The sequence below is a fragment of the Pundamilia nyererei genome, unplaced genomic scaffold (assembly GCF_000239375.1).
Source record: "Pundamilia nyererei isolate P.nyererei 1_Seehausen unplaced genomic scaffold, PunNye1.0 scaffold00316, whole genome shotgun sequence".
Taxonomy (NCBI): Eukaryota; Metazoa; Chordata; class Actinopteri; order Cichliformes; family Cichlidae; genus Pundamilia; species Pundamilia nyererei.
This window is the reverse complement of record NW_005187717.1, coordinates 101,974-113,239: the sequence shown is the minus strand read 5'-3', so window position 1 is coordinate 113,239 and position 11,266 is coordinate 101,974. Positions and strand designations below refer to the sequence as shown.

At 42.5% G+C, this 11,266-nt stretch overlaps 2 protein-coding genes across 3 annotated transcripts in view; one reads left to right on the top strand and one right to left on the bottom strand.

The window, feature by feature from the left end:
- The window catches only part of ndufv3 (NADH:ubiquinone oxidoreductase subunit V3), a 10,954-nt gene extending 7,640 nt beyond the window's left edge, over nt 1–3,314 (bottom strand). For both annotated transcript variants that reach the window (XM_005751566.1, XM_005751567.1), the window contains exon 1: nt 3,064–3,314. In XM_005751566.1, the coding sequence (XP_005751623.1) occupies nt 3,064–3,108 (45 nt within the window). In that variant the 5' untranslated portion in view covers nt 3,109–3,314. The remainder of the gene's footprint in view (nt 1–3,063) is intronic.
- A 3,069-nt stretch (nt 3,315–6,383) lies between these two features.
- The window catches only part of wdr4 (WD repeat domain 4), a 12,089-nt gene continuing 7,206 nt past the window's right edge, over nt 6,384–11,266 (top strand). Inside the window, exons 1-7 of the mRNA XM_005751564.2 lie at nt 6,384–6,548; nt 7,597–7,665; nt 7,845–7,991; nt 8,075–8,231; nt 8,499–8,611; nt 8,713–8,773; nt 10,379–10,483. Of these exons, the coding sequence (XP_005751621.1) occupies nt 6,466–6,548; nt 7,597–7,665; nt 7,845–7,991; nt 8,075–8,231; nt 8,499–8,611; nt 8,713–8,773; nt 10,379–10,483 (735 nt within the window). The 5' untranslated portion in view covers nt 6,384–6,465. The remainder of the gene's footprint in view (nt 6,549–7,596; nt 7,666–7,844; nt 7,992–8,074; nt 8,232–8,498; nt 8,612–8,712; nt 8,774–10,378; nt 10,484–11,266) is intronic.

The window sequence follows — 11,266 nt, the reverse complement described above, 5'->3', positions numbered from 1 at the left end:
CACATCCAGAAATGCATACACTATTATATATTGTACATATATTTATTAGTTTCAGGTTGGCCATTCTTGTATTTTGCTCGTTTGTGTTGTTGTGTTTGCACATCTCTGTTGCTTGTGGGGCTCGCACACAAGAATTTCACTCGCATGTGCTGTGCCAGTGTGCCTGCACATGTGATGTGACAATAAAAGTATTTGATTTGCACCATTTTTGCATCCACCACCACTAAGCATTTATTTATCTGACCAATTTTAAAGTCTGCCACGAAGAGGAAACTGCCTGAACACCATCAACACTGTCCACCGTGACGTGAGTTTTACATTGTCTGAGAGGGTGCTGACCTATTAAGAAACCTCTGGTCTACCTCCAAATTCTCCGACTTCACCTCAAACCACCTGAAACTTTGACACACTAGGGCACGGGTGTCAAACTGCAGCCCTCGAGTGCCGGAGTCCTGAAACGTTTAAATGTGTCCCTGCTGCAACACATCTGAATAAACTATGATCCTTAACACATATCAAAAGTGTTTTTAGAATGGATATAGCAGGCTAACATCACACTGAGGCTACGTTCACTCTGCAGGTCTTAATGCTCAATTCAGATTTTTTTGTCTGCTCGTTCACACTACAAATAAAATGCGACAGCAAACGCGCTCTAGTGTGAACGCTCAAAGCGGCCGCATGCGCAAAAGAAGATGTCACACACAACGCGCTCTGTTTAGACCCAGAACAACAGCATGTTTGACTGATGGCCCTTAATGTAAAGACTTCAGACTTTACGTTTCCCAATTTTTTCTTTAAGTTATTTTGTTATTGACATAATAATGTAGATAACCTAATAATGATCCTTATTGCTGTTTGAGAGGAGCGCTGCTTCAAAGGATAGCTGCAGATTTCTGTCAGAATCTGCAGATTATACAGTACAAATAAAATGTTCACGTTTCTCCAACGCTGTCTTCCCAACAGTTTCACTGACATCTACGCTGGATGGCCAGGAAGGTTCGCGATGTCTTCTCCGGCGCTGATAATTGGCGTCTGTCTTATGTCAGTGACGTAAAAGACGGATTTAATGCGACATGACCATCAAACAGCAGTCGCTTTCTAAAACATCAGATATGTATCGGATTCAGTACCACATACGAAAGTGACCCAGATCGGATTTGAAAATATCGGATTTGTGCCGTTCACACTGTCATACCATGATCGGATATGGGTCGCATAGGGGTAAAAAAAAAAAAAAAATCGGATTTGATGCGCTTTCACCTGCAGTGTGAACGCAGCCTTACTGAATGCCCTTCCCAAAGATCCCAACTTCAACCTTATTGAAAATTTGTGGACTACACTTAAAAGTTGGATCCATCCCAGGAATCCAACCAATTTAAATAAACTCTACCAATTGTACCAGAAAGATTGGTCATATAACCAGCCAGAATTATGCCAGAGGTTTACTGGTGACTACCAAAAGCATCTGGTTGAGGTGTCAGTGTTTGCATATATTCAAGCCAGTATGTATATTTTTGACTGTGTATGGAAAATCCAAAATAAATTCAAACTTTAAAGTCATTAAAGATATATGCTGTACAATCATTCCACCCTGGAAAAAAGAACAAGTCAAATTAGCGTGACATTCATGCCCAGTGATGAGCGTATATAAACTTCTGACCTAAACTGTACACACTGCTCGTTTTGAGCACTCTTACTTAGACTGATCAACTGTAACATTATAATCATCTTCCTAACATAGTGTTGGTCCTCCTTCAGCTGCCAAAACAACCCTGACTTCAGGCCGAGGCATGGACTACACCAGACTCCTGATGGTGCGCAGTGGAATCTGGCACCAACATGTCAGATCCTTCAAGTCCTGTAAGCTGCGAGCTGGGAACTCCTTTGGATGACTTTTTTTTCCTACACGTCTCACAGATGCTCGACTGAACTGAGATCTTGGGATTTGGAGGCCAAGTGAGCGCCTCAAAATCATTGTTGTGAACCATAAACCATTTCTGAACCTTTTTGCTCCGTGGCAGCATGCATTACCTCGGCCATCAGAGAATACCCACAAAGATTCACGTTTTCCCAGCAGAACTTTACCCAAAGCATCACATTGCCGTCACACTAGGAGATGCTCTGACCCCGTCGTCTAGCCATCCCACTTTGGCCCTTATCAAACAGTCAAATCCTCACGCTTCCCCGTTTCTTCCTGCTTCTAACACATGATCCTTGGGGAGAAAATGTCCACTTACTCCCAAATATATTCCAAATCAGGTCAGCAAATCAAAATTTTACTTCACATGTCAATGATCATAATGTTATGCCTGATGAGTAAATTCATCTATTCATAAAAACAGACTGAAGACATTTTAGCTTTATTATGTTCGTTTATCACCCATTTTATCAAGTCACCGAGGAAAGGTGTGAGTTGGGGCTGACATGCCTGGGAAGGGTTCTAAAAGTCGGTCCCAAGGCCAACACTCCCAAACAAGCTAAAAACATGTATAAAACATGCATACAGTCAGGTGCAGCAGGGAATGCTGGCACCTCTACAAAGGAGAAACCACACAGCCATCCCACAACATGGAAGAGCCACCACAGCGTAAGACTCAGTTGTACACCTGCACATAAAGGATGCCGATGTTCACATTTTGGACCAAGGGACAAAAAGTACGTGAGGACCATCATCATCATCTGACAGGAGCCATCAGCCACCAACAATTCAGTTTTGTGCCTGTATGCTGTGCAATCCATCCCCCCTAAGAAAAAATCAGTCCTAACCGTGATAAAAACCGGCTTAAACTATCAGAGCACAGAGATCATTTATTTCCCCTTTTTCAAGGTAGTTCGCCTCTTTTCAATAACAACAGGAACAAACGATGTGACCTGTAACTGTGACAGTTTCAGGGTCATGTGTCGGTGCTGCGGTTGGCCTGTCCTGTTCCGACAGTTGCCGTCTGGTCTGTACTACAGACGCCAGCGTTGATGTGACTGAGTCCAAGTGTTGTATCTGTACTAGTACAACTAAACACGACACCGATACAGTAAAACACTGAGAGCTAGTACAGTTCTTGTTACCTTGAGAGGACCCAGTCGTCCTATGCGAAACAAGAAAGTCGCCATTTCGTGTTCCCAATATTATTCTCCGGTCGGAAACTGGGCTTAAATACAAGAGTTCCGTGATACCAATGGAACTTTGAAAAACAATGTTTTGATTTTAAAGGATTTAAAAGCGACGTGATTCGATAGGCCTTCTTCTTACTTTTACTATATAGTGATTTAGGTTGTGTCAGTACAGACATTTGGAGGCTTCTCCTCGTGTAAATAAGCGAGACTCACTCTTGTGGCGGCGCCACAGCGGATCACCTGCCTCCATCTATCCCCGTGGAGATGAAACCCATCTCCACAGTGACACCTGCTGGCCAATTTGGCTGTGGTCACAACTGCTTATTATATTGTGACTGTGAATAACTCAACACAAATTTCGGAGAAATCCACACAAACAACAAACAAAAATATTGAGACTGTTAAAGACAACAAGCTGTGACTGCAATGGATTCTCCCTCTGTTAACAATCGTGCTGCTCTTTACAATGAATCAGTTTATAAAGTAAAACACACAGAGAGAAAACTGCTGTGTTTGCTGCAATAAGCACACAGGTTTCCAGCTGCATTTCCAAGTAGGATTCAGCAGGTCGGAAAACCCTAACACTGGCTGTAATGGCTCCACATAGGGAGAAGGATCAACTCCCAGCAATTTCTATTGTGGGCTTCTGTAGATTTTCTTTATGCACATGCTGTAATCTGCTGACCTGCTGCTCTCTGTGTCCTTAAACAACTGAATTTAACAAGATGTCAGCAGTTTCATCCCCACACTGACACTATACAGTTTATACTGTCTTTACACTTGACAGTGTACAGCTGGAGTTCAGTGAATTAATCTAAGCATCATCAGCTTAAATACAAATTCATCTCTGCCAGACTTGATAAAACCTAAATCTGAGCATGAGCACCACAGCCACTGTGTATCCGTACAACACAGTGCTTTACTGTGTTGTACACACTCACTACAGTTACTGGACTCTACACACTGTCACTTTAAACAATGCCACTTTGAATGCTCACTGCACAGTTTTGCACAAACTGTAAATGCTAAACTATTTGTTTTAAATTCTCCATAATTTTTAACACTTTTAGTATTTTTATTACATTTTTAATTTTAGTATTATTATTTTTTCTTTAATATACCTGTTTACTTTATATATGTTCGTGTAAAGTTGGGGGACACGCGTCTAAGAATTTCAATAGGACTACATGTTGCTACAATGTTATCTGTATATGACAAATTTGTATGAATAGTCTGTGGGGATAGGTTAATTGATTAATCCAAATTGTCACTAGGTGTGAATGTGCGAGTGAATGCGAGTGTGAATGGTTGTCTGTCCCTGTGTGTTGGCCCTGTGACAGACTGGCGACCTGTCCAGGGTGTACCCCGCCTTTCGCCCTATGACAGCTGGGATAGGCTCCAGCGCCCCCCGCGACCCTGAAAAGGATAAGCGGAAGCGAATGGATGGATGGATAGTCTGTGGGCCACTGTTGCTTGTGCTGTACAAAGTAAGCAGCCAGGGCGGTGAAGAGGGAAGATATACGAAAGTACCTGGAGAGCTGAAGTGAAACTGACTGTTAATTGTAATGAAAAAATGTCCACGACAGATGCTGTCTATGCTTTTCTTGCTGTATTTAGTTTTACATCTGCTCCCAGCGATGTACAATTAGGATCTTAAAGGCTTTCATGGGAGCACATCTGAAGTGGGTGAACAGCTTGCTCTTGCTGTTAGAACATGTATGTAGACAGACGTGTTTCTGGGACCATAAATTATGCATTAGCTGCTCTTTTTATACCCAATCATGTCACTGACCTGGCCAGTTAACATAATCAATGGCAAAAGATATTTCTTTTGATGTCACTTACTTTTCCAGCTTTTTGTTCTCCCCACCCCAACTTCGAAGAGCTGACGCTGCCATCAAATTCAAAATGAGAAATTATAATCATGAATTACTGTATTCTGTTTTTATTTATATTTTACACAGTGTTACAACTTTTCTACTTTTGGAGTTGGTAGAGAATTTACTCCAGTGTCCTGTTATATTTTAAGTAACAAGGAGCAGACGGCTGAGTCTATTAAACTCCACTGAGACAGCTGGTGACACAAATCTGAAGGCTAGACCGTCCCCTTTCACAGCCACTCACTTCCAGCATTCTCAGTCTTCGGAGGACTTGGCCCACGTAGACTGTGAAGGCCGGGTCCCCCGAAGGATGCAGCTCCTGAATTGAGAAAAAGCTAATGTAGGCTTTAAGGGTCCTCCTTTCCAGGCATCTGAGGACCAGGTGTCCCACCAACAGGGTCCACAGAGACATTACGATAAAAAGTGTTTTGCCTCAGTTGTTGCCAACTGCGCTGATGTGTCGAGCCATCCTGCACAAAGAGGTGCAGAACAACGCTGTCACAGACATAAATAAAAGGGTGCAGTATGTTCAAAAAAGGGGGAAAAAATCAAAGTACAGGTCAGTCTGTCTCCCAGCGAGGGTGGAGCTGTACCAGCTTTGGATTCAATCCCCCGGGTCCCTTGGTTGCCATGGAGAGGGAGTAACACAGTCACTCATACCCTAACATTCACATACATATACTCTTTTGGACATACTGGGGGCAACTCAGGGTTCAGCATCTTGCTCAAAGATACTTTGACACAGGACAGGAGGGGCAAGGGATTCATCCACCAACCTTCCAGCTTGCTTTACTATTTGAGCCACAGCTGACAACAGACCCAGTTTCTTATGAGGCTTCTCTGTCACTGGGTCTTATGGAGAATTTTCACCAGCACCTTGCTCTATTTCACAAGGGAAACTGTTTCATTTAGAGCTTGCTTGCGTTGCCCCGTGTATCCCTCCCTGTGGCTGGATGCCATCTCAGTGACATGGTGCAAGTTTCCCACAAATGCCGTTTAAAAAAGTATTCACTGTGGGTATCCCCGTGGGTATGATGGATATGAGCAAAACTGTAACAACAGATGCCATGTTGACAGGGTGGGGCTGCCATGCTGCCAGGCCCCAGTGCTCGAGCTGTTGTACATATTTCTGTACAGCCTGCGTGCGCTGGGCACAATGAGCCATTCACTAAAACAACAGACCCTAAACCTGAACAGCAGCATCACAGCAATGTTAAAATACCTCAGTAATAAACTTCCCCGCCTTTCAAGCTAAGCGCTACCTGTGCTGGAAGTATGAGCAGTCTTTAAATCTTAATTTTCAAGGTTTTGCTCCGATTTTAAAGTTATTTTACTCATACTTCTTCTCCTGTGGACACGGCCGCGTTTCTTATGTGCGTCTCGTACTCAGGGGGCGTTCCGTGACGTATTTCGTACGCGACAAAATACGGCAGTTTCCCGTCGCACACATGGGTGTCCAGTCGCGTTAAGCATCATGAGTGCTGTAGGTTTTTGTGGAAACTGGATTATTATCACCTGCGACAAAAAACTGTTTGCAGTGCATACAAAGGAAGCCAGGTTTGACTTTAAATCTCTTTCATTGGCTCCGTGTTAGAAATGCTCGCAGCTCTTCACGTTAGAGCGAATACACTGGGACATGGACGTATGGTTAGCTTGCTTTTAGGGCTTCCTTACACCCCACCCAACCAAGCGCTCTCCTTGCTCAATCTATACTTGTGGATAACCATACAAGAAAATCTGTGGATAGGGGGTAACTCTTGTTTATTGTGTAGAGATATATAAATCATGACACAACGATGGTTTCAAATGATAAAAACCGCCACTTACGAATTACACTTGGTTCCACAAAAACGTGTACGGGGATCACATTTTTGCAGTGTTGCTCCTGCAAACACCAACAGGGGAAGTGATGTAAAACAAGCTGAAAGCTCTCAGCTTTAATTAAAGGGGTTCCTCCATTTCCACAGGCTCAACAGAAACTGAGCCGGCAAAGTTATGAGGGTTATTTGAACATTAGATTAACATCCTCTGCGTCAAAGACTGCTTGAAGTCTGGAACCGATGAACATTAGCGAATAGTTTCCTCCTCTGAGATGCTCTGCCGCCTGCCACCACCTTCAGCTGCTTCAAACGTCTGAGTACATTCATGATGGCATCTTTGGACATCTGGAAAATACTGCTGTAGCTCTCCTGGTTGAGCTGTCTGTATATGAAACACTGAGCTTCTGTTACAGAGGCCTAGGTTTGCTTGGTATCTGGCAGCCTGTGATTTCTTTCTGCTCCTCTTTAAGTGTTGCTATCTACAGATAAAATGCTAAAAAGTAACAAATTGTTGGTACATGTTTAGGTGTTTGCTCTCCTATAAGCTTTTTTTTCTTTACCAGCCTAATGAAAGTATTATTTCATTTGCATCAGCAACTTGTGTTGGGACAAATTAACATGAACTAAATCCAAATGTGACACTTTTAAATAATAGGAACACAGAAACAAGTCATCTGCCAGCTGTCCTGTTACTTTATTGCTGCTGAAATATATGATTGTTGAGTGGATAACGGGCAGTAGAATTTCAGATGGAATTGTAACTGATTTACTCTCCTTGATCACAGAGATCCATTTGTGTTTGACTGCAGCACTGCTGAGAAGAAGCCTAAGAATACAAAGGATGAGAAGAACAGGTATAAATGGGCTGGTAATGTGTTTGTATTGTGCAAATGAAAATAAGAATATGAACAAGAGAAAAACAGACGCAGAGTAGAAGCAGATTTATGCAGCATTTAGACTGCTGTGGGAAATCTCACAGAAGTTTCCGTCAGGCTTTAGGATATAGCTATAACGTATCTGCTCTGTTCATCAGTGATGGTGGTTCCTCAGAAGAAACAGGAAGTGATAAAGTCCTCGCCTTTGCTGTATCTCCATCTGGAAAGCTCCTGGCACTGACTGATGACAACAAGAGACTAGTTCTGTTTCGCTGTGAGCCTTCATGGCACTGCATCAGCATCAGGTATGACTTCACCTCTGTCACTCAGTTTCAGTAGCTTCATCTACTGCACGGAAGTGTTCAGAACGGCGCTGTGTGTCTAACAGGTGGGTGGTGAGGAGGTGCACGTCCCTGGTGTTCACCCAGGCTGAGGAGGAGCTGCTGGTGGCGGACAAATCAGGAGATGTGTACGTGTTCTCGGTGGTTGAGCCACAGAAAGAAGGCGAGCTGAAGATGGGCCACCTATCTATGCTGCTAGCTCTAGTAAGAAACACCACTATCATTCAGTACCTTATAAATAAGTCTATCAAAGGAAGTGTTTTGGCTGCTGATTCCTCACGGTGGATAAACAAACATGTTAGCAGTATGTGTGTTTTATGTATGCGTTTCCATCAGTCATTTATAGCATGTTGCTCTTGCCTTTAGTGGCAGCTGTCTGACAACATACTGCACTGAAATCTGCCGTTGGGTAGTCATCAGTGTATTTTTTATCAGAATGTCTGCTAAAGATGCTCTTGTGCCGTCTTTCAGACAGTGGCGCTGGATGACAAGTACATCATCACAGCTGACCGTGATGAGAAGATCAGAGTGAGCCATCTCAGGTCTCCATACAACATCCAGTCCTTCTGCCTGGGACATCGTCAGTGAGTGTGTTAACAGAAAGGGAAAACACTGTCTGTGCACGGTTTCACTGTAGCAGCGTGTAGGTGAGGTTTGCTTCAGTGTTTTTTATGTGTTCTCTCAGGTTTGTCAGTGCCCTGCAGATCCTGTCAGCACATCCACACTGGCTTCTGTCTGGATCAGGGGTACGTGACATCTAACATGAAGTCTGCGTGTTCTCCCAGTATATGTATGAGTAGGGCTGGGCGATATGGCCTAAAATTCATATCGTGATATAATTTGAAGCATGTGCAGTAACGATATGTAACGCGATATATTCTCTTCTTCTGTATAAGGTATTTCCCACACTATAAGGACTTAAAATCCTTTAATTTTCTCAAAAATCAAGAGTGTTCCTTATGTATGAATTCCGGTTGTGCTTACTGACCTTGAACAGATTTTGGCTGCAGAAATCTGTTAAAAAATGTTTTAGTACAACTTTGGTAAGCCGCACTGCTTGATGGATTGTCAGAGCATTACGGCTGCCGTAGTGAGGAGTTTCGCGGAGTAATCTGGGTCCAAAAGTCCGTCTGCTTCAGGTCCCAACGTCAAACGAACACTGAGAGTTAAAAACGGTCTAAATTCTTTCATCTTTAATTAAATCATCAGCGTTGCTGCTTTATCGGGTGGAACAATTAAGTTTAACATCCATGAAAACAGAATTTATTAAATTTCTGTTTTCACTTCCTGTTAACTGTAGAAGTTAACAGGAAGTTAGCTCGCTAGTTTACACCTAAACATGACATACCATGTTCTGACAGAGAGATTTTTGAAACTAATTCAAACGTACAGCTCTGCTATCACTTCCAACATAAATGAAGACAGAAAACTAAACAGCAGTGGCGTTTGCAGGGTTACTGAAGTTGGACTACCTGGTGTATAATGTTGTGCTACCTGATTGCTAGCGACACAGCTATGTTAGCATAACATTAGCACAGTGAAGCTGGAGGATGAACGCCAACTTTTTTTCCACTGATAAAAGTTAACGTGAGGGTTTCTGGTGGTCAGGGACAAATGCAATCGCATCGCAGGATGCTGTACACGGGCCAAACTTCAGTCAGGAGAACTGAGATTATTCATCCACAATACGAGGTTAGTTATTAATATACTGCAACAACATGGGAACAGAACAGCTGCGAGAGAATTCAGCATTAATGAATCAATGTTACGGAAGTGGAGGAAGCGCAGTTTTTGGCTTTCCCCATATTTCAAAAGTGATTCATCTCTTTGCTGTGACTGTCGGCATAATTTGCAGATGATGATGGTTGTAGCCGCTGCAATGCTTTCGACCGAAACAGGCGCAGCTTGATGACATCATCAACATGCGCTATCGTGATAGAGCGGTATAGTCTATAGTCTCTATCGTTGGCCAAATTTATATCGTTTCTATCGTATATATCGTTTATATCGCCCACCCCTATGTATGAGTTTTCTCTGCAGTTTGTCCCACTGTTGTAAAGCATGCCGGGCCATTGTTACCTATCATGGGCAGTTCTCCATGAGCTTCACTCTACATCAACATTAAAAAAAAAAAGAGTGGTCATAGAAGGGTCATAAATGTGTTTTATTGAAACAATGTCTTGTCTTGTTTTGTGTCTTTTGACACACTGTACTCTACTGATGAACAAATCATGTGAATGAGATTGGAAAAAATAACAAGTCAAAACAGCAAAAATGCACATTTGCTGGGGTTGGATTTTATTGAAGTACTTTGACTGTGCAGTTTGAGTGTCAGTGTGCTTCTTCACCAGGATGGGACGTTGAAGCTGTGGGACTTTGAATCTGGTTCTGAGTTGCAGAGTTTGGACCTCAGACAGCTTGACGAGACCACAAGCTCTGAGGCTGACAAAGACAAGGTATCCAGTGTGTTTCATCCTGTAACACTGAGGCTACAACACAGGTTCAGCCTAAACCTAACCTGTGTGGCTTCTCTAAAGCTGCACGATGATGTAGCTGGATGGAGAGAAATTGCCTCAGAAGTGTTAAAAATGCATAGCATATAAACTAAAGTGTGCAGTGATGTTTGTGACATCTGAGGACTGCATGTGTTTCAGTTCTGTTGGTGATGATTTACACAGGATTTATTAAGTTCAGCTTCATGAATCGGATCATTTTCTTTCAAAAAGCTTCCTGTGCACATAAATGTAACCTGCGTTCAAGTCCCGGTGTAAACCTGGGACATCTGGGCTTCCACTCATACCTGTATTTTGTATATGGCCATAAAGTGGCCTATAATGATCCTTCTACTAGAAAGCATAGGTTTACAAATTACAGACTGTAGACAGTAAACTTTAAAGATTAATATATGGTTTGAATAACCTGCTGCTACATCCTGAAGTGTTTGGGATTTATATTAAGCTAATATCAATGTTAGCCTGCTTTTATCAGAATCAGAATCAGAATCGTGTTTATTGGCCAAGTATATGTGCAGACACATACAGGGAATTTGGTTTCGGTAGATGGTGGCTCTCAAGCACAGCAATGTAAATCTCACACACACACATGTCTATATATACACATTACACATACATACACAAAGCTATGTAAACCAACTATAAATAACGAATCTAAACTTATATACATAAAATACAGAAATGAATGAGGTGGAATGAATACTACAAAATGTACATAAGGTGCAG